Below are 23,721 nucleotides of genomic sequence, written 5' to 3'. Positions count from 1 at the left end.
AGGCTTTTTGCACAGTATCAACTCAATACTAATGAGCAATGGGGCGTACCTTAATTTTTAGAGCTGGGCCTGCCACAGGGCCAATCTTAAAGACAGTATGTGTGGCTCTGCTCCGCTGAGGCTCTGACTTCTTTGAATTCAGGGACATCTCAACAAGGTCACCTCCCAGGATGGCCTTTCTCAAGTTGCCTTCTATCCGCCTCTCATGGGTTTCCTGATAATTAAAGGGGGGTGAGCTTCACCTTATCATCCCTCTGTCTAAAACAACATGATCACCTACAGTAAGAGTCTATCCATGGAGGAATCATGAGGTAGTGGAGGTACAGCCCTTACTAGTTCATGTCTCTAACATTTTTCATCATTGGAGGCAATAACCTATCTCAAAGGCTCTGGCAGTGTTTGCAGGTAAGACATAGAACACTCTTAAATACAGTCATCTATAAATAAATTTTAGCTGCTATTCATGTGGCAAAGTAATTTTGTTTTAAAATCCAGTCTTGAAGATTATTTGTAATTGAAGGAGGCTAGAATTTTTGTAGGTCACTAAGCACAGCACCAGGATACTACAAGTGAATGCTTAGAGAAATTTTACTGGGGAATAGAAATTATGATATTTGGTGTTCATATAAGCATATCTCAAATTTGTACATCTAAATTATAGCTTTAGATGGTAAAATTTTTATGTTAATTCCCACAGTTTGAATGACCGAGGCCTTCTTACTTTTATGTGAGCTTATCCAAGATGAATTTCATTCATATTAAATGTCTCAATGTTTTACTTCCTATGCATGATTAATTAGCTATTTTGAGCTAAATTTCCTTTTGAAAATCATCTCTTCTTCATGCAGCACTTTTTAAGGTTAAAGGCTCTCCTTTGCAATAGATCACTAAATAGAGACAGTGGATTTTTTTTAAGAACCAAGGATGAGACGATACCAATACTGACCTGGCAGTACACAGATGAGCCAGCTCAGAGGACAGGCCTTGCCAGGGCCCTGCATGTGGACATCGGATGCCTTTGTGGCTGGGCCCACTGCTGGCACCACAGCGATTTGCAGAATGGCTCCTGGTCGCCAGGCACACATATGCTCCTTAGAAACATCGTGTATCATTGAGCACTATGTTGAGTCGCAGGGAGTCCTTGTAGGCTTCAGAGGAGGAAGAGCAGAGTAGTGACCAAGGGAGCAGCTCTGTGAGGGGTCAGGACACCAGGCCCTCAGGGATAGGCAAGCACTGAATGGGCAGGAAGAAAACGGCACCGTGGGCAGGCACATCAGCAAAGCCGCATGGGGTGCTCCATGCTTGAAGCATAGAGTCTGTGCAGAGAAACAGCATCTAAGAAGGATCTTGGAAAGGAAGCTGGATACGGAGACATGGTGAGGCCTATGCCTGTAATGCCAAACTTTTTTTTTTTGGGGGGGTCCGGTCGTGGGGCCTGGGCGCTGTCCCTCAGCTCTTCAGCTCTAGGCTAGCGCTCTACCACTTGAGCCACAGCACCACTTCTGGCTTTTTTCTTTTTTGGTTATGTGGTGCTGAGGAATCGAACCCAGGGCCTCATGCATGCAAGGTAAGCGCTCTACCACTGAGCCACCTTCCCAGCCCTGCCAAACTTTTTAAAAGACAGACTGACTCTGCCTCCATAATTATTCTCTGAGCAAAACTTACAGATCAGTTGAGTGTTCTCAACATTTCTGCTTATTCTGCAGTAGGCCAGGGAGAGAAAAGGATGAAGCAGGAAATGGGCCAAAAAAAGAGTTGCACAGCCTGGCAACATGCCCGGGAGGGGCCAGCGAAGGCTGTGTGGGCTGCAGGCAGGCTGGAACAGAAACCAGGGGAAGGAGGAAGACAAATTATTGTAACAGCTAATTTACAGGGCCATGAAACCTGAGTTTTGCTCGGCCACCTTCCTGGTGAGGCCTCTGGCTCTGAAACCTGGGCAGGAAAACCAATACCCAGGAATAACTGGGGCTGTGGGACTGCAAAGTGGGACAAATGCTGACAGTGAAGGCAAGAAGCCCCCAACAAAGGAAGAGCTGTGGGCTCACGGCACAGAGGACACGCTGGGCTTCAGCTGCTCTGCTAGGACCTGGGGGTGAGGGGACAAATAAGAGGATCCTGTTGACCAGAATCTAGGAAGAGGAGATTTCACTCCATACTCCTCCATCACAAGAGGATAGGCCAGATCTGTTGCCCCTCAAGAAATCAAATGATTGGCTGTGTCATTATTATCCAACGACAGATACCCTTCTCCATTAATTTTTCAGACTAAAAATCACTCACAGAATAGATGCAATGGTTCATGTCCCACCCCTAGCTCACCCCACGTTCAACCTGGGCCCCAGGGTCATTGGTGGAGACAAACTAGATGCTTTCCACACACACCACCCAGCTGACCAGTCTGGACAGACAGACCAGAGCAACTCATAAGCTGAAACAATGAGTGACTGAACCATACCAAACTGGAAATAAATCAGTAAAATATATCATTATTACTAAATGGAATTCAAGTGTAACTATTTTGATTAAAAACTAAAACACTACCATTTATTTTGCCAGTCCTGGGGCTTGAACTCAGGGCCTGAGCACTGTGCTTGAGCTTCTTTTGCTCAAGGTTAGCACTCTATCACTTGAGCCATAGCACCACTTCCAGCTTTTTCTGTGTATGTGGTACTGAGGTATCGAACCCAGGGCTTCATGCATGCTAGACAAGCACTCTACCACTAAGCCACCTTCCCAGCCCAACACTACAATGTTTTGAAACAACAATCTGCAAGTGTCATAAAGGTTCTCAACCAGGACCAAAGGTAAACTACAGATACTTTCACCTGAGTGAGGCTCCTACATGGGGCTACAAGGCTTCTTCAGGTGGAGGATGTGCCGACTTTGGGCAATGATCCCACCAGGCTGTGCTGTAATGAGGTTATAAGAGTCCCAAACCCACACCCACTGCGTTGCCTATGGAGACTCAGATGCAGTGTGCCAAGATCCTATTTTCCTAGGTCTCCCCAAAGAATTCCATCATAGAAGAAAGGGAGGTAAAAGTGAGAAAGAGGCACAGAGAGACAGATAGCATTCAGATAATGACAGAATGGCCAGACATAGTGGCAGCAGATTAAGAAACAAGAATGGGGGCTGGGAAGGTGGCTCAGTGGTAGAGCGCTTGCCTTGCATGTCTGAGGCCCTGGGTTCGATTCCTCAGCACCACCTAAGCAAAAAGAAAGAAAGCCAGAAGTGGCACTGTGGCTCAAGTGGTAGAGCGCTAGCCTTGAGCTGAAGAGCTGAGGGACGGCGCCCAGGCCCAGAGTTCAGGCCCCACGACCAGACCCCCCCCCCAAAAAAAGAAAAAAGAATGGGCAATAATGTTTGGAGGGGAAGCCAGGAATAAGGCAGGAGAAAGGAGAAAATAGAGAAAATAGAAAACAAGGTGGACGAAGAAGCAGGAAAAAAGTGAATAATTTACCCTGGGGACAAAAAGCAAATTCAGGAACCACCAGAGGTGATCATTTCTAATGTCCTCAAAGAGAGTCACTGAGTGGTAGATTGACTGAAAATGTGGTTAGGGTTATGGCATGAGCCAGACCAGCAATGAAGGCACTAACTCTGACCAGCTAAATTGAAAAGAATCCTCATGATTCCCCAGCCTCTCTGTGGACTCCAGGCCCTTTTGTTCAACAACAAAAGCACTGGTTCAGAAGTAGAGGTGTGGCTCACATGATAGAGCACAAGAACCTTGCAAGAAAACAAGTGCGGGTGTCAGGCCCTGAGATCAAGCCCCAGGACTGGCACAGCCCTCTGGAAAGGAGGGTTTGTGTTGATGTCCATTTGTAGAAAGCCTTGTTACACTGATGATGAAACATTGTGCTTTTTTTTTAAAAAAAAAATAAAGATGTATTTTAAAGCTCAATTAAAACAGCTCTCAGTGAAAACAGCAATTAGGAATACTACCATGTCATTACCTACCAGAATCTGAAGGCAAAAATTGAAATCACTCAGTGAAACCTATAAACTCTAGATTATAATTAAATACTAAATACTTTGAATATAAATAATGTGTCAATGTTCTTTTGTCAAATGAGGTAAACCACGAAATTCAGCTTTGCTGACGCTGAAGCCTGGGCATCTGTGAGCTGAAGTGTTTCTTTCTAACATACCTTGCCAGTGACTGGTTAACTTGGTATTTTCTGAGATCTACTCCCTGGCACTCACCACACCTGCTGCAGACAGTGCTGTTATCCCAGAGCCACAGGGAGGAGACAGCAGCTGGAGATGGTTCTGCTCACACAGATGACGAATGGCAGGGCCAGAAGATGAACCTAGGGCTCTGACTTCAAGTCTGGCACATTTCATAAAATACCAGACTGCTTTAGTTGTCCCTGCCTCAGACCAGAAAGGAGCCAACTAGCATCCATACAGATGCTAGAATGTCATTCATCTAAGAGCATGCATTTCAAATATTTTGCAATGAAAATACATGTGAAATACTGTAAGGGAGTGAATTGTGTTCCTCCAAAATTCCTGTTAATATATAATTCCCAGTACCTCCAAATCTGACTGCATTGGAGAGAGCGATTTAAAGAGGTAATTAAGTGATCATGAGCTGGTTATTGTGGGGCTGAAGTCCTTACAAGAAGAAGAGGAGAATGGGACAGACAGACTCCAGGGGTCATGTGCACACCCGTGAAGAGGCAGGAAGAAGCCAAGGAGAGGGGTCTCAGAAAACAAAACCAGCTGCCACTTTGAGCATGAATTTAAGCCTCTACAACTGTGAGGAAATAACTGTTTGTTGTTGAAGCCACCTCATCCATGGTATTTTGTTATGACAGCTCTAGCAAACTAATATAGGTACCTACAGTGTGTATGTACTTACTGTACCAACTACTACAAGTATCACAGGAAGTGATACTTCCTGTGAGTCTTTACTCTTAAGAGGTATGGTCTGATAGGAACCACTGAAAAGTAAACAAACAATGGGCACAGGGAGTATAAAATGTCCTAAGAGACAGTTGCAGAGTACGAAGGGGCACAGAGGATAGCTGGAATGTGTGTGAGCAGGAATGTCTGGACACTAAGGGATGTGCTATCTAAGCTGTGATCTAGAGACCCATCCTACACACAGCACAAAAGACTTCCATTTCCATCGACCAATTTTCTTTCCAGACCCAGAAAACCTTCCTCCATGCTAATCATAAAATTTCTCTGCTAGTATTTTGTTTCCAGTTCTGTTGTTTATTATAACTATTTGTCATTAAGGAGAAATTCATCATGTTCAGGAGATTGTAGAGAACCCAAAGTATGATGCTTCATGCAGGACACACAGACATACAATTTAAAAATCAAACACAAAATCATGTTTCAAATGCTTAAGTCTAAGAATCATTTTTGCAAGACAATTTAGAAATGTCAAAAAGGCTTAGATAAACAGTTGTGGGTTGTAGTTTGTAATAACAAAGATCAGCGAAGCCTTAAGCATATGAGGAGAAAGCTTATTAAATTACAGTGAACCCAAACAATGGCATGTGTAAAAATGTTAACATTGGTTTTAAGTGATTTTGATGTGGTGAAAATGCTTTGCTATAATTGAAATCAGTGTTGTTAATCTATTTTATGATCTATAACATGGATTTAATTACCTCTTAATAATTTATAAAGTGCTCATTTCAAATTTGTATGGTTTGGAGCTTTTTTTAAAAAAAGTTGGATTTTGAACAAAGGGACTTGCACTTGCTAAGCAAGTGCTCTATCAGTTGAGCCACACCTACAGCTTTTTTCTTATTTATTAGCTGATATGAGTTATACAAAGGGGCTTCGCTGTGTTATGAGGTTCATATTTCCTCATAAGAACATCATGAACTTTGGTTGAATGCACTCCCTCCATTACTCCTTCTTATCTCCTTTGTCCAAATGATTTTTCAGCACATTCCATTATTCTATTTTCATGCATGCATACAAAGCACTAGTTATGTGTTTAGGTAAGTTCTTGCCTCGGTTACCCTCAGACCCTCCATTTTCCTGCCTCCACCCCCCACGCAGCTGAGATTACGGGCATCAGCCTCCATGTCTAGTTGCTTGGAGTAATTTTTATGTCTCTGTTTCTTAAAATGATTTTATTCCAGTTTTAGTCAACATGCCCACTCTATCATATATTATGATTTTTAAAACATATGGATCAGAGTTCCGGTGTGGTTCTCTCTCTGAGCAGCTGTTTCTTTAAGTGAGGGCTTTCTTTTATTCTAGGCTTCGGTTCTCCTGTGAAAGAACAAGCCGTGACCCATCTATGGCCACCGTGGGGTGGTGGGAGGGTCACAGAGAACAGCATGCATGAACGTGCACCTCAGACAGCAAAAGGCTGACTGGCACAAGCACGGGGTCTGCTGGCTCAATGGCACTCTCACTCTACCTCAGCAAACCAAGGCGGGCTCTTGACATTGCTGCCCATGACTGCCCATGAGTGTCGGTGTGGGTCAGGACTCTGAGGGGAGGTCTTGGCAGGGCAGGGCACAGATGGCATCACTGTGTACTCTGCATAATCACTCCTAAGCTATTAATGTAGTGTGCAGCGCCACCTGCTTCCCTTGGGAAATGCCTTCACATTGTGAGTTTCATACAGATGATTACACCGCTGCAGGCCAACTCGTCAAAGCTACCAGCTCGGCAGCTGTGAAACTAGCAAGGAGGGAGGTCAGGGCGGTGGGAATGTGATGTGTGTGGAACGCAGGCAGTGCACACTGGGCAAATTCCCTGTGACAAGCACACCTCCATGCTGGCCACAGATGCGAGGCCCTGGAGACAGGCACTGATGAGACAGAGCACGTTTCACTACTTCCCCTCACCCGCTTTGAACTCTACAAGCAACAAAGAGCGCGATAGAGACGGCCAGGCCCCCACATGACCTACACTTCCTTCCTCCCCACCCAGGGCAAGCTTCGAGAACAGTTGGGAATAATATTTTTTACCCTGGATCAGAAGAAAAACCAAGATTTTTCTTTCCCTCTTTACCTGAACCACTAACTCTCCAATTCCCAAACTTGTCCTCTCTTCTTTTCATCTCCTCTTTCCTGACGGCAGATGCTTGCTTCGATTCTGCCGGTATCAAACATGAGCAGAGGTCTTTTTGCTGGCGTGGCATCTCTCCACCCTACGGCGAGCTGGGCAGCTTCAGCGTCTCTGTGGCAGTCCTCCCTCCGGCTCCCTTAGGTTCTCCAGATAGGAGCTTCAGTACTTCATTTCCTCTCCATCCCCAGCTAAAGGAGAAAGGGTCAGCTGGCCTGTGCAGGGCTCCTATGCCAGCTTCATTTGTGAAGATACTGCCAGCATAAAGCGAGTTGCCCAAAAGAGACCTTGTATTTCTTCCTAATGCACCCGCCTGGTCTTCAGACCGAGATGGGCCTGGCCTCCAGAGGCAGCACACCATGAGCCAAAGGTAAGCACCAGGCCACTGCCGCAGGCAGCACATCTTATGGATGCATAGTGTACTTATATCTGGGACCCTCACCTCACCTAAGAACATAGGGGAGACTGCCACAGACCATCCAACATGGCGGCTTCCCAACCTGCCCTTCTCCTGGATGTCATATTTGCCTAAGAACACCAGACGGGACCCTTGGCAATTGTTTCCTTGGCTAATTCCATGCATTGCATTGCAGCTGCTTGAACACTTGTGTCACTGGGTCTAGTTCCTCCCTCAGGCCATTCAACTTCATTCTAGCCAGTGTCATGGCAACCTCACACCAATCCAACCTCCAGAAGCCCGGAGGGGCTGTTTAGTATATGAGTCCACATCCCCCTCTACTGGACAAAACAGGGAGAACACGCATACATGGGAAGACATCAGAATGGAGGATAGAGAGGAGCCTCTAGTTCATGTCCTGCACGGTCTGTGAGAAAGCTGAGGTCTATGGTAGAGCCATGAGCCACAGAATCATATGTCAAACACTATCATCAAAGAACGGTCTATGTGACCGTTCATGGCCGTTGTGCTTATGACCTGAAGCTCCCTCCCAGAGCAGCCATCAGTGAAGAAGCAGGGTGTTGTGGGAAAGAAAGGACAGCTATGAAGTCTCCACCCAGGCCTGGCATGGCAGCCCCTGTGTGTGTGGCCATCACAAGGCTGGAATTCTCCTTCCTCCCTGCAAGGTAGAGAAAGAGGGCCTCAAACACAGACCATGAGATCTAGGACGGCCTGTAAGTGGACAAGCTAAAGACCACAGGGTCACACATGATGACAATACTAGATGCCCATGTCCTGATCCTGGCTCTGATAACCTCAAGCAACTTGACTTCGATGTCCATTCATCTCTGTCAAACTCTAGCTTAGGAAAAGCAACAAGGCTGGGTGATCTCCTGCACCCCCATGTTTCTGTAATTATACCGAATGATAGTTGAGTATTTATGCTTTATTCAGAAGATCCACAGAGCTACAGAGACATGTGGATACATCTTTGAGCCCAAACATGCAGCTATAACTGGTCTTCTTGTTTTATAACAAATTTAAGTAAACTTTGCCAAGAGCCTAGAAGAGCACAATTAGACGTGCTTTCCTCTACCTGTGCTATGGACAGGGTATGACTCAGAACACTCTACGTCAAGTCAGAAAGACTCTGTAAGTCATGTCATGAAAAAAATGGAAAAACACTGCATCCTATGAAATGATAAAGGTATCTAATAAAACTGCCAAATTAGATATCTCACTCCACCAGTTAGGAACTGACATAAATTTAAAAGAGAAGAGCTGCCAGGTGCCAGTGGCTCATGCCTGTAATCCTATCTACTCAGGAGGCTGAGATCTGAGGATTGAGGTTCAAAGCCAACCCAGGCAGGAAAGTCCATGAGACTCTTTTTTTTTTTTTTTTTTTTTGTCGGTCATGGGGCTTGAGCTCTGGGTTTAGGCGCTGACCCTCAGCTCTTCAGCTCAAGGCGAGCAGTCTACCTTGAGCTACAGCACCACTTCCGGTTTTCTGGTGGTTTATTGGAGATAAGAGTCTCACGGACTTTCCTGCCTGGGCTGGCTTTGAACCGCTATCCTCAGATCTCAGCCTCCTGAGTAGCTAGGATTACAGGTGTGAGCCACGGGTGCCCGGCTGCATGAGACTCTTATCTCCAATAAACCACCAGAAAATGGGAAATGGTGCTATGGCTCAAGTGGTAGGGTGCTAGCCTTGTCCATGACCGACAGAGAGAGAGAGAGAGAGAGAGAGAGAGAGAGAGAGAGAGAGAGAGAGAGAGAGAGAGAGAGAGAGGACCAAGACTGTCACTAGGTGATGCAGGGCTGGCTGGACAGGTAGTGGACAGGGGTTGTTAAACCAATAGTTCCACTTGGTTCAACCCCAAAGGACCCAAAAAAACAAGAACTCTAAATAAGAATGCACTTTCAACAAGTTCTCTATCTCTGGACCACCAGAAACTTGCCCTTGGCTGCTCAGCACAGTGCTTCTGGATCTGCTGCAGATGCAGGATGAACAGCAGTGCCTGGGAACAGTGCCAAAACAGACACACAGCCATCTTGCCTTCTCTGAAAATCTACAGGTACATTGGAATCCAAGTGTTTTGCTGCTAAAGTAGAGGACTATATGTTCAAAATACCTTGTCTCCTCAGTTTCTCCCCTCAAAGTATCTTCCAGTGCAAAAATCCCCCTGAGGTATTTTGTTAAATGTTGCAATTCAAATAAAGCTATGTGTGACCTGCACACACAAAATCTGATAAGCACCTCAGATGTCAGGAACTTGTCCCAGGAGATTCTCTACACAAAGGCCAGTGTCAGGTTTTGAAAGTCACTGGAACTCAGCCTTCTTTAAGTCTTACTTTTTAGAGATGTGTCTGTGAAAACAAGGAGAATATCAATTCTAAATGCTGGAACTAACCAAACAACAATAGGAAGATCTCAAATCAAGGCATGGGCCACATGCAAAACAGCCCAGTGAAGGCAGAAAATGGTGCTCTGTCAACCTGTCGGCCTGACTCTGCTGCTTCTTGCTGACGTCAAGTAGGCAAGATCCTGTCACGCTGGGCACAAGGGTGCACTGTCCTGAAGAGAAAGCAGTTCCCCCATGGAATATGGAGGCCTCCTGTCAGGGGTGAATGAGGCTGGGGAAACAGGAGGTCACAGCCAAGGCAGTGGTGACAGAGTCTGCCCGGAGCTTTGTCAGAATCAACCGTGCTGCTTCCTCAGGGTACGCAGACTCTTGATCTACACTACTCAACGCAGGCCAGCTGTCTGCCTGCACTGAGCACAGGCACTTTTCCACCATTCTACAAACCACACAGCCATGAGCTGCATGGCTGGCGTGTGCAGAAGTTCTCTGCCACACTTAGTCACGACTAGCAGGGCACATGGCTGGCATTTTGGTCTCAATCCTTCTAGGATGACTGGGAGCTCTGTGGGGACCGGACTGAGCTTTTTTTTTCTCTCTTTGCCCACTGCCATGTCCACCATGTCTAGAACAGTGATCGATGATAAGTGTCCAACCAGTTTTTGACAAATGTCACAAACCATCACAATGACAGCACGGTGTTCACTGTTCAAGTTTCAAGGCCGTGGGGGACAGCATAAGGCATTACAGCGGGGAAGACAGGAGACTTAACATCCGTCTTTTTGCTGCTCTAGCAAGTCAACACCTCTGCCTTGGTTCCAATGTCACTGCAGTAGATATGTCACTGTTGGTTAGGAATCTCACAAAAAAGATGTCCTTGAAGAGGTTTCAATTTCTTGAGAGAGTATGCAAAATGAAAAACTCATTTTTATACACATATGCTGCCGACCCACCCAGACAGGAACAAAGAAAGAAGCTAAACATAGACAGCAGGAAGTCCTGGGTGAGGCTTCAATGCTCCCCCTATTCCATGTGGAACAGTTCTGACATTTCTGCTTCCTAATTTAATAACATTCTTCAGGATCAAAATGTCTAGCCAAGGGTTTTCCTGGGAGAACAAAAGGCATAGCAATTTCCTTCTGAGAACAAGAGCAAAAATCAGAGTAAGAGCTCCATAGAGTTCACCTTGGAAGTATATCATTAGTCGAGATAACTGTCACTCTACAGACAATACTGTCTTCTCCAGTGGCCTGGTTTAAATATATTTTATGTGCTACACTGAACCAAGTAAGTTATAAACCAAGCCTGTTATTAAAAAGTAGACAGCCCCCCCCCATGTCCTCAGGATTTTTACGGGAATCTGTCACAATGTGTGTGAGAGTTCTAAGCAAGCAGCACGCATCCCCGAATGCTCCTGAACTGCTGGCTTGTGTTCACAGGTGTCCCCCCTCTGGTACCTGCGACCCATGCCACTTACTTCGCCAGGACCCTCAAGCTGCACATCTCCACATTTGCCTCTTCTGCTCAGGATGCTGGGATAGGAGTTACAGAATGGTGGCCTTCCCTCCACTTGCCTTGAATGAAGAAAAAAGACCCCTGCATGATTCCAACCCAGCATGACCCCTACAGAGGGAATGACTGATCAGGAAAGACCCAGGTAAATGAGACAGCACTTAAAGACATCACCAAGGAAGCATTCTGACAGGTACATGTCCTCCCAGGAGAAGCATCTGGTTTTCTCATTTGAACTTGAATTCCATTCAAGAAATTACTTTCCAAGGCTAGGGACATAGCTCAAGTAATAGGAGTGACTGCCTAGCATGGGGCTGAGTTTAAACTCTAACACTATCCCTCAAAATTACAAAAGCAGGTCACATACCTCCTTTTAGCATGTTTCGGAAACTCTTGTGCATTGAGGGAATGGTTTCTCTGCAAGATTAGGAGCGTTAAGGGGGACTGGAGCCCTAGGTCCCTGTCACCAGTGAGGAAAATGCCATAGAGCTTGTTGAACACGTCTTATCACCAGTGAGCAAAGGCATAGTGATGAGGTAGGAGATGGGCAACTAGAGCTGGGGTATGGCGCAGCTGCAGAGTGCCTGCCTAGAAGATGCTAGGTTAGGGACTGGGAAGGTGGCTCAGTGGTAGAGCGCTTGCCTTGCATGCCTGAGGCCCTGGGTTCGATTCCTCAGCACCGCATAAGCAAAAAGAAAAAAGCTGGAAGTGGCACTGTGGCTCAAGTGGTAGAGCACTAGCCTTGAGCTGAAGAGCTGAGGGACAGCGCCCAGGCCCAGAGTTCAGGCCCCACGACCGGACCCAAAAAAGAAAAAAAAAGAAAATGCTAGGTTCTGACTTCAGCCCTAAGAACAGCAGAGGTGAAGAGAGATGGAAAGAAAGAGAAGAGGGGAGAGAGGGAAAGAGAAGTGGAAGACTGCAGGTCAGTTGGACTCTCTTCCCAAGGGAATGATCCTCAGGTAGGTTTCCTACCCAAGCCCCTCTATAGAAGGTAATTTGCAAATCGTGCCCTTCAAATACATTTCTATAACCACACCCGAAGTTCAGATTTGCCACACTGTAGACCACCATAGCAGCACATTTTCTCCCTTGAAATGAATATCTTTAATTGATGTAAACTCTTCTTCAAGAGCCATATCAACCCAGCTGGCTCAAAAATCAATATTTGTCAACGAAAACTGTAACCAGGGCCTCCTTATGTCCTTTACGTGTAAGTGGATATTTTAATCTCAATGCAGGATGTTTCCATTATCGTCTTGATTTTCATCCTGCTGCCTTTAGCTCAGGAAGACTTTAATAAGCTGTGACTCTGTCATGTAACACCTCTCTTCATTTCAGATTCTCTCTAAATGTGCTCAACAATGCCAACAAGATGTAGAAAGGAAAAATCAGAACATGACAGTGAGCAGCGAGGAGGCTGGGGCACACAAACTCATTTGTCTGTCCTTGGAGTGTTTGCAGCCAGCCTATTTTAATTTAGCCATTGTCTTCCCAGTCACCCAGGGAGAGCAGCTTGGAGTGATCCTCAACTCAGGAATCAATCACATTTATCTGGCTGTGACTCTGCAAAGTTTCAGACTTTAACCCTCCATACTACTGATATTGACTCCTCTAAATTTTTCAGTTTTCAATTTTCCAAATCTCACTGTTGATTGCCTTGGATACACAGATAACAAAGCTATTACTGTTTTTAAAGTTCCTTACAGGAGAGAGGTGGCAGTAGGCATGGCTGCTGGCCTAAGAGATGCAGTGAGCAGAGGAAATCCACTTGCCGCTGGGCCCCTGATGCAGAGACCACTGGGATTACTGGGTAACTAATTGACAAGGGCTGGCTCTTTTTGAATCTGCCATTTGTGATCATCACAATAATTTCATGCACTGTTTCATTTAATCCTCACAGCTCAGAAAGAATAATATTACCCCCTTTGTTAGCATGAGAATCAGCAAGATCTTAAGTCACTCAACAATATATAACTGACAGAAAAAAAATTAACCTTGATTCCTGATTCCAAGACAGGTTTCTTCTTCAACCCAGCTTGAGCAAGTGGTTGTGTAACTCATAGTCTATTTGGCTATTGAAAGGCGTTCTCAGTGGGTTGCTCTTGTGTCTCTAACCTGGTCCAGCAGACAGCAGGAAGTGATTTTCCCCCAGACTATAGTGTCTAAGGTTGAATGACGTTTGCAGCAGAGAGTAGGATGCATGCTGTCCTGACAAAGGCTATTCCTGAGATTATTCATGTGTCATAACATGATTTCTTTCTAGACATCTGCTCTTAAAGGAATTAGAAAAACATCAACAGAGTAGTAGCCTTGCACTTTAATAAACCAAAGCTGTAGGTGTTTGATCATAATCTCTATTTTCCAGTAGATGAGATCCTGTAACTCAATCAATATTTTCTGATACAAAAGATATGGTAAGAAAGCTATATGCCAGAGGACTCAAGTATGCTTGAGTACAATTCTGAGAAGGGGTATCTTATCCCATGTGATAGTAGCTGGTACTTGGTAGTCATCCATAACCATTTGAAGACATCTGTATTGAGACCAGAATAGCTAATAATATGATGTATGCTTTAAAATATGATCACAGCAACCATGTACAACAGAAAGATGTTCCAGAAAATATCTACCTTCCTACCTAAAAACAATGCACGGAATTGGTTGGCACCTAGTAAAAAAATGAGACTCTTACTATAAAAACAAGTGAAGTGTACAGGTCCCTAAGTTTGAGAAGACCTACAATAATTACCCAACATCATTACCAAAATGGCTAATAACATATTTGAGCTCGAAAGAGGCTAAATTTATCTGTATGTTAGTAAATTCATTTTTTCATCTGGGTCTCCACTGATGTACGTAAGCCCAGGCCACTGAGTTCATGTAAACTTCTGATTCAGAAGGTCTAGGGGGACAACGCCCAAGGACCAGTGTTGTAAGACGCTTCTAGTTGTGCCTTGTAAGGCTCTGTCCAGCGGCCACACTTCTCCTGTGCCCACTCGCCCACAAGTCAGAATTTCCTACAAATTCATTTCTTCTGCCACTGGCAAATCTCTTGTGCATAATAAATAGAAACATTCATTCAGCAATTTTTTTGGGGGGGGAGGTTCTGGTCGTGGGGCCTGAACTCTGGGCCTGGGCGCCGTCCCTCAGCTCTTCAGCTCAAGGCTAGCGCTCTACCACTTGAGCCACAGCGCCACTTCCAGCTTTTTTTTTCTGTTTATGTGGTGCTGAGGAATCGAACCCAGGGCCTCAGGCTTGCAAGGCACACACTCTACCACTGAGCCACCTTCCCAGCCCTCATTCAGCAATTATTAACAGCATTATGTAACACATGTTGCAAGCAGTGAAGGATTGTGATACCACATGTATTAGAGACACAGACTAAACTAGCTGCTTCCAAAGAGTATAAATTCCACACAGATAAACAAATAATTATGATGCCATTCAATGAGAATCTTGTATAGAGTTCCATGAGAACTCAGGGGAAAGCATATCCATTCCACAATGAAGGAAATTAGAAGGCCTTTCAAAAGAAAGCACTCAGTGTCCACCTAGATCTCCTGACTCACAGAAGATTGCTTACTCTCTTGACTTTCTCAACTGTAATAGCATATCCAGCTATCTATCTAGTATACATATACATATATGTATATATATAATATGATAAATATATATGAAAGATGACTTAGTCCAGTATATAAATATAATTCTCCAAAAATAATTACGTATTATTTTACTCACTGTTTTTATTTATATATTATTTCTCTACATGGGATAAGCTATCAAATTCCTATGTATTCTTCAAAATTCATCCTAACCTTTGTTATGCAAGATCTCAATTTCTTTCCCTTTGCTTCTACCTTTCTCTCTCTCTCTCTCTCTCTCTCTCTCTCTCTCTCTCTCTCTCTCTCTCTCTCTCTCTCTCTCTCTGTGTGTGTGTGTGTGTGTGTGTGTGTGACAGGGTTTTGAACTCAGGGCCTTGCACTCACTAGGCAAGTAATTTCACCAAGACTTGGGAAAATTCAACACCCATATTCATCAACAAAATAAAACAGTGTAAAACCAATTCTAAAGTTGTTGGTAGAAGAACCTGGGAGAAGACAATGATCACCATACATAGTATATTTTGTATTTGATATTACCAATAGGTAAAAGACCCTATGTGCAATTCACAGAATGAAGAGTTGAGAAAATTACTAAGCCAAGAGCAATAGCCTTTCTGGTGCCTTAATGCTGTTTCCTGAATGGGTGGTAATGACATTATTTTAACTATTTGGTCTTGTGAAAAGAAGATTTCAGTCTTCCATAAAAATTTAACTCCTTTTCTGCAACACCAGAGTCTTCCAGTGGAGCTGATTATTTTTGTCAGATTTAATCATCTCTTACTTGATCAATTAATGAGGGGTTTCAATAATCTTACAACAGTTCAATGAAATACCCAGATGTTATTTCCAGCAGGAAATAAAGTCCTCGATCAAACACTTAATCTATTAATAGCTAACAGAGGGGTAAGGTGGGAGCTGGAGTCAGATAAAAGAGTTCTAATGGTGAGGGTGAATGAGTTACAATCTCCTCTGGGCTCCTGCCCACCATCCCTGGCCTCTGCTGTGCTGAGTGGGAGGAGAAATGAAGTGAGAGGCAAGGAAATCAGAGGAGGAATTTCTTTACATCTGAACCACCTGTTGTAGGCAGTGACTGAAAGATCTAGAAGACGAAATGAACTAATGGCTGTAGGCCAGGAAAAGTAAAGGGAGGAAGGAGAGTAAGACGACAAGTACCAACCAAAGATACCAATCAAAGAGCTCCCTCTTCCTAGCTTCTGAAAATCGAGCCAATATCAGATAGTGTAGGGTATCCTGAAGGAAGGTTTCTGCATAAAAGATGCTATCTGTGCCAGAAAAAAGAAAAAAAGTCTTTCCCACTCCTACTCTCTGTATCTTTTTATAAGGTTAGGAACACAGGAAGATTCCCTATGATTCTTGTGACTGGCTCCTACAAGTGCTTCTGAAGATCTTAAAAGAAGATTGGGTCAAAGTAAACTGACAGGTAACCAACAATCCTGTGGATGTTCAGAGAAGACACAGAAAAGTGTGACCATCCACTCAACACACACACACACACACACACACACACACACACACACACACAAAATAAAGTAATAAGACAACCTAAACCAAGGACAAAACCATTTACTAAACTTAAATCTCCTTTCTGGAAACAAGGACAGAGCTCTCTTGCCAAGTACTGCCGAGTCTCCAGCATTCACAGGGAAAAGATATTTTCATCATTAGAGTTGTAACACACATAACATAAATTCTACAATTTATGGGCTTTCTATTGAGGTAGAAAGCAGCAAGTCTTAGCAAACTAATACCAACATACTGCAAAACCAAGATGAGAAGTATTAACCACATTTTAAAAGAACCACTGCCCTTGTATCAGTGACTTAGAGAAATTTATAAAATGTCATGAGTTCAAAATGAGCAAAAAGCTTTTGAAATTTCTGTTTTCTAAATTGAGACTTCTATCTCAAATACTGCACATGAATTTTACCTAAATTTTCTCTAACCTTTAAAAGACCATTTATTGTAGTCAAGTTATTCTCTAAGCCAAGCCATCAACATATGCTGATAAGCATATGTGGAATAAGAGCATCTTCCCTACCTTATGTTACACAATGCATATAAAACTCTAAGCGTCTGGCCATGAAATTCTCAAACATTTCAAAATTTCAAATCACATTAAGCACACAAGGGGCACACATAGTAGCCATCCAGTATATTTCTTTTGCAGAAGAAATGCTGTTACCCTAGTCATAGTAATAACTCACAAATAAAGCTTACTTTAGAATAGTCACTTTGTGCTTGTTTGAAGAATCAGACAGAAAACTGTAAAAAAAAACAGAGAAAGAAAAAGAAAGGAAGGAAGGAAGGAAGGAGGAAAGAAAAAGAAAGAAAGAAAGAAAGAAAGAAAGAAAGAAAGAAAGAAAGAAAGAAAGAAAGAAAGAAGAAAAAAAGAAAGACCTGAATCGTTTCCCTTGTGGTTAAAAATAAAAGTATCTTTGTCATAGAAACATGGCACTCACAAAGATGATCACAGATAACCAAAGACAACAAAACTTCTAACTCCACCTACATGAGCAAACACACAGTTGCTTTTGTGCTTCTGTGTAGAGTCCGCTAGGATGACTTCAAGAGCAGAACTGCAGAATTTAGGTCAATGGGCCAATTATCCAGCTTGCACAAAGACAGGGACAAGTCACTACTTCTGTGCCTTTTTCCTCTACTCTCAGGGTTAAGAGACCAGGGAAACAACCTTAAAGGGTGCCAAAAACAAACAAACAAACAAGTAAATGTAAACAAATATTTCCAACGTATTGTTTCTAGAATAGAGTATTAGACCATGTCAACACCACCTTGCCATCTCCACGCCCCGCTGACTGCATTTTCTTCCTGACAGGTGACTTGACTAAAAGGCCTGGCTTGTTACCCAGGCACAGACCTACACCCTCCAAGGAGAGACTAACCTGGAGGTGGCTGGTGCTCCAGCTGAGCTGTAGTCTTCCCTAGCCCCGAGATCTTTTCCGAGGGTCCCCCGGGCAGCGGTCCAGGTTGTCCCACGCTGAAGGACGCTGGCCAGGCTCCCTGACCAGTCTCTGTGACCTTTGCAGAGGATGCTTGCTCCAAGGTGGCAGCAGAGGGCAACCCAGAGGAGACTCCGCTCTTTCTATGGGGAGAGTCATTAAACGCAGGGTCCCGCTCGCTGGGCAGCGGGGGAAGCTGGAGGATCCGGTGATGAAGCTGAGGGCGGGGATGTCTTGGAGGGGGCGGCAAGGGAACAGGTGACAGCCGTTTGTGTGTGTTAGACTGAGGGGATGAATTATTAAATCCCATGCCAGGAGCCGCTGCTGGCGCTGTGGGTGGCGAGGAGTCAGCACCCACGGGGTAGGGCAGGTCCAGAGACAAGGGTCTGAGGCCGCTCTGAGGCAGACCAGGCCTCCTCTGGCTTCGGGCTTCCAGGAAGCTGTGGGTGGCCCTGGTGTCAGAGGCCAAGCCCAGCCTTCTCCCCTCTGTGGCTTCAGCTAACCTCTCCCTCTCTATCACCTTCAGGAGAACCTTGTTCACAGCCCCTTCAGCACTGGCTGGACACGCAGAAGCGGAGGCTGTTTCTTCCACCGAGGACTGTGATGACCTGTCCCCTTGCTTCTCCTGGCCCTGCCAGCTGGAACCGTCAGCCCTAGCCTCGGCTTCTGGGAGGGTGAGCAAAGCTTCTTGGGGTATAACCTGATGTTGGGCCTCTGGGCAAATGTCCATCCATCCTTCACCTTCAGGATGGGTCCTAACTACATGTTGCCCATGTGTAGCAGGCTCCTGAATCCTGGCCACCACTTTCAAAACAGGTTTCTTCCTACAAGTCCGCTCTACTGACTTGGACTTGGACTTGGACTTCCCTGCCCTACACCTCTCGGCCTCGGGAGGCTTCTTGCCTTCCTCCTGGCAGTCAGGCAAATTTGTTTGCTGAGGCTCCAGCTCGCCAGTGCTCCTTGGCGGCTTTTGAACACAGTCGTCTCTTGCCTCTGTGGGTCTGCTGTCTGCGGGAAGCACTTCTCTTCCAAGCCCGGAGCCCTCTGAGGCCCTCCTGAAGCTGCCAGAGCCAAGGTCTGCACCCAGTATCCTGGGGATATCTGCAGGGCAGCTCTCTCTCCTCTGTAGGGCATGGGTAAATGCTCCATTTGGGACCAAGTTTCCTCTTTCCTTTAGGAGCCGTAGATTCGGTTTTGTTGGAGAAAGAGGAAAGGAATTGCTGGAGCAGATCTGGTCCTTTCCCATCTGAAGAGCTGTTTTCTGGCGGCCACTCCCTTTCCTCCTCTTTCTCTTCTGCAGGAACGCTTCTGAGCTCTCTCTCCTCCCGCCGTGGCTGCTCCTCTTACTGAGAGAGCTCACAGGCAGCTCCCCGAGCCAGTCACCAGCACTCTGCACACAGTCGTCCTCAGGGACCAGGCTCACAGGCAGCTCGGACAGCTTCCCCCCCTGGCTCCCCGAAGAAATGCCCAGGATGTGGTCTGAGCTCAGCAGATTGGCCAGCAGCCTCTCCTTCTCTGCTGTGAGTTTATACAGCTCAGTGAGAATGTCTTTTGTGGGAGTCTGCTTGAAAAATATGTCACCTATCTGTTCGTTGGGATGCTGGGTAAGGCTGGAGATGTCTGATCCCTCCCGAACTTGGTAGCAGTTCTGGAAGCCTTTACTGGATCTGTCTAGAGTTACAGTGCCCTTGTATGAAAATCCTCCGGCTTCCCCCCTTGGAAGATAGAAGCTGATGTAGCAGAGTTCAGTAATAGGCGTATGTAATTGGAGGGTGCAGTGAGTGCCTTCCATTATGCCTACCTAATTATTCATGCCCTGGAGATGCCATCTGTGGTCAGGCTGCCCAGGATCCAGTGGGGAGGCATGTGATGGTGGCTACGCAGAGAAGGCAGCTGACAGTCGTCTCCAGCAATGAAGCTGCCTGTAAGAGAACAGAAGAGAGCAGCTTGTCTAACAGAGTGCACAAGTCACATGGCCACATAAATCAAAGCACAACCACAACTTGCCCTTCCTCTCTGGCTGACCTCAACCAACTCAAGGCATCCGCCAGCAGCCTGCCTGCAGCCTCTGCCTCACTCTCTCCCTATTCTGACAAGTCCAGCTTTTCTACAACTGAGAGACCACAAAAAACGCTGTCGGGTCAAAGTCTCACAGGGGAATTCACTGTGAAGCCTAGATTAGGCTTCTCAACTTCCTCAAGCCACAGTTGCTCTTCCTCTATGAAAAAGCCTCAAACTTCCCAGAAAGTCTGGGAAGAGGGGGGTTTGAGACCCTTAGAAACATAGCAGGATTAAGGACCCATCTTCAGATTTTACTTACAAAGCTGAGTCAGTCTTTTTTCTTCCCATAGAACAGTTTTACCTTAAAGCACAGTGTGAAGGAAAAGTTTTAGACCCATTATTTTATGCTAAACATAAAATTTTAAATTAAGGTCTATTTTTTTCTGGGGCTTGAACGCTGGGCCTGGGCTCTGTCTCAGCTTCTTTTGCTCAAGGCTAGCGCTCTACCACTTGAGCCATAGCACCACTTCCAGCTTCTTCTGAGTAATTTTTGGAGATAAGCATCTCACAGATTTTCCTGCCTGGGTTGGCTTCAAACTGCGATTCTCAGATCTCAGCCTCCTGAATAGCAAGGATTACAGGCATAAGCCACTGGCACGATACTTAAAAGTCTAAAACGTAACTAATGAGGGTCAAGTTTTTGTTTTGTTTTTCACTATATTCTCTTTTTTCCATTTACCTGCTATCCAAGGACAAATGGAATGGCCCTGTACAGATTTGTAATGTCTTCATCACAGTTGGGGTTAGGTAAATAGTAAGAATGGTAGTTTATGCCATGATTTCAAACTGGAATATGACTATCGGTTCTAAAGTCTACTCCTTAAGAAAAGCGATTCTTAATAGATTGAGCACATACACACATGTACTTTGATTCTGTCATCTCATTCAATCAGCATCTCACTATCTTACAGATGCAGGAATTCATATGTAGGAAGCTCAAGGACCTTGCCTGAGAAGGGATGGCTCACAAGATGCACGTTTCCAGGCCAGGTGTGCGTTACTCATTGCTTCATAGGTGATGTGGCTCTTTATCGACCACCTTCTACTCAAGAGTTGATTTTCCCAGTAATGTGAACAGAAAAGTTCTTTTATTTTGCTAATTTGACATTATATAATCTCTCTAACAATGTCCCTCATGTTTCTACTCTTAACATTCATTTATTTTTATAGTTTCATCATATCTGATTGGATAAAGTACTCTATTGCTATCCCTTAACCAATAAATGAGAGGAAAGGGAAGTCAAGAATTCATTGGGTTTAGAAGTGAAATCTGCCTATATTTGTTCAGTGGCACCCTATGGGAAATGCTAGTTCAGAACTTAATGGAATGAGATTCGGATAAAAACTGTGGCTCTTTATGAAGATAACAGACATGTGCTGCCTTCTTATAGAGCTAAGTACTTTTTCTCCTTGTCTTGGTGAGTCTTGGTTATAAAAATGTAGAGAATGGTGTGGTTGCTACTCTACATGTTAGTCACAGTTGGAATACAAATAAATCAAGCATGGGGAAATTTTGATATTTGATTTTGCAGCAATAAATTGTAATGCAACTTATGAAACTACTATTATAGAAAAAACTTACTTCACACTATTATACCATCCACCCAGAAGCGTACATTGCTCTTATCACACCTGCGGTGCCCATGTGTGGAGCCTAGTAGGAGACTTCATACAATCATATCTCTAAACCCAAGCTCCAAAATCTTTTAATCAGCCTGTGGTTAGTTCAGACCATAAACCACATCTTGATGTCAGTGTTATATTAATTGTAATAGTGCATCAAGGATATAAACAATCCCTTTTCCTTCCTTCCTTGACTAATAAAAGAACCCCATTTCTAGCTACATCTTTAATTCTTAGACTTAGTTCCTTCTATCCTTTCTTCTTAAAGACCCATTGTTTAGATTCTGTCTCTTTCAATGTTTTAAAGGCTCATTGCCTCTTTTTTCTATAATTGTCTTTGCTATTTTGCTTGCAGAAGATTATTAAAAATAGTAGTAGTGAAAGTCTCAACTGCTGTACCTACAGATAATAAAGATCATTTCAGATAATAAAGACCATTTCAACTAAGGATAAAATCATAGAGTATAGGAATAAAAGCAGTGATTTGGAGATGGCAGATCTTAATAGTGACCAAATTGTTTGAGGGAGAATACACAGTAAAATTACATACTCCTGAATTTAAAAAGAAAAACATCCTATTCTTGGAACTCTGAATTTGAAAACAGGTTCTGAGTTGTTCGCCACTTCTAAGATGAAGTCTTCTGCTAGGTTCCAGATCCAAATCTAGGTGCGTACAGCCTTCTTGGTAACATATGTTTATAACTTTCAAGGTTCCAATGGGCACATAATAAGGAAGAGGAAGTATTCTCAGAGCCAAAGACATCTGCATTGTAAGGAGAGAAAGTACTTTATCTTAATTATTAGAGTCCCTTGAAAAGGACAAGTTTCTTCTCTGAATGCATAGAGCACAGGTAATATAAAGACAATGCAATTTGAGTTTGGTTACGATAAGGCATCTTTAGAGAAAAGTTACAGAAAAAGAAAGACTATTTCCTATTTTCTGACTCTATCATGAGTTTTATGACTGGTAATTTGCTATAATTATGGGCATCCAGAGCCCAAGTAATTTAGGGTAGATTACTGAAGAAAAAAAAGCACCAATCCTTTTCATATTCTGATTGTCCCCATTCTGTTCCAGAATTTGAAGATGGAGGCAGGCACCTTCGTGCATCAGCAGTGTATTTTTACGGAGCTGCCTCTGGAGCATGGAATAAGCATCCATAGTGCGTCTACATTTCTCTCTCTCCAGCACACACACAAATGCCTATTTCTAGCAACAGGCCTGCCATCCCTGCCATTTCTTCCAGGGTCTATACCCATATAAACAAATGGGCCATAAGCCCCTTTGTCCCTTCAGCTTTTTCCTTCCATGGAATGAGACATTTAAATCTCTGTTTATAATTTATTAACCTACAATATTATTTGATTACAAAAAAGACTACAAATATCCTTCTCTTTGAAGAAGAAAGCCTTCTGCAAATGAATGTCAGCCTCAAACTGTTAAGGCGCTGTCTCAGAAGAGGCCTAGGGTAGGACAATCCCTTAGCACTGCCAGAGCAGTGCTTAGTCATCACACACATTTTCCATCTCAGAAACCAGAGGAAAAAGAAGCTGAGGGCTAAGAGGCAAAAGCAAATTAGGAAGGAAAGCGATGTGAGGCGGGGCTGCGCTCACAGGACTGAGGCGCAGGGCCCCTTGCTCTGCTTGACTCTGCCGGAGCCACGTGGTAAGCTATGCACCTTAATTCAGTTGAGGAAGTCAGCTTCTCAGGTGGGGCTCCATGGAAAAGTACTTTGTGTTTGGTGAGTCTTCATGTCTTCCATTTCCTCTCCATGAACACACTGCTGAAAGTTCCCCAGACTCTTTCCAGTAAGCAAGTAGATGACTTCACTCTAGCTCAAATGGAAATAGCTGTTGTGCCTCACCGTAATGAGAAGTGATGGCCTTTTAGTAGATGTTATTCAGTGCTCATGACATATTTCACAAATGCCTAAAATTAGCTTCAAGAATTAGCTGCAGTAATTCTGTCTGCCGATTGTAGATTTCCTAACTGATCTGGCTGTAAAAGACCACGTCAATCTTTCTGTACCCAGTCACTGACACAGCCATGCCCTGTGACTATATGTTAAGACAGATTATCTTCAACTTCCATTACTGCACTTCACATTTTCCATTTGTTCATTCAGGTTTCTAGC

At 44.3% G+C, this 23,721-nt stretch overlaps 1 protein-coding gene across 1 annotated transcript in view; it reads right to left on the bottom strand.

The window, feature by feature from the left end:
- Fmn1 (formin 1) overlaps positions 1–23,721 on the bottom strand; it is a 225,881-nt gene that overhangs the window by 193,273 nt on the left and 8,887 nt on the right. Inside the window, 1 exon segment of the mRNA XM_070005715.1 lies at positions 17,846–19,824. Coding sequence (XP_069861816.1) covers positions 17,846–19,694 — 1,849 coding nt within the window. The 5' untranslated portion in view covers positions 19,695–19,824.

The sequence above is a fragment of the Dipodomys merriami genome, unplaced genomic scaffold (assembly GCF_024711535.1).
Source record: "Dipodomys merriami isolate MVZ:Mamm:240054 unplaced genomic scaffold, mDipMer1.0.p SCAF_69, whole genome shotgun sequence".
Taxonomy (NCBI): Eukaryota; Metazoa; Chordata; class Mammalia; order Rodentia; family Heteromyidae; genus Dipodomys; species Dipodomys merriami.
This window is presented reverse-complemented; position numbering and strand designations above follow the sequence as displayed.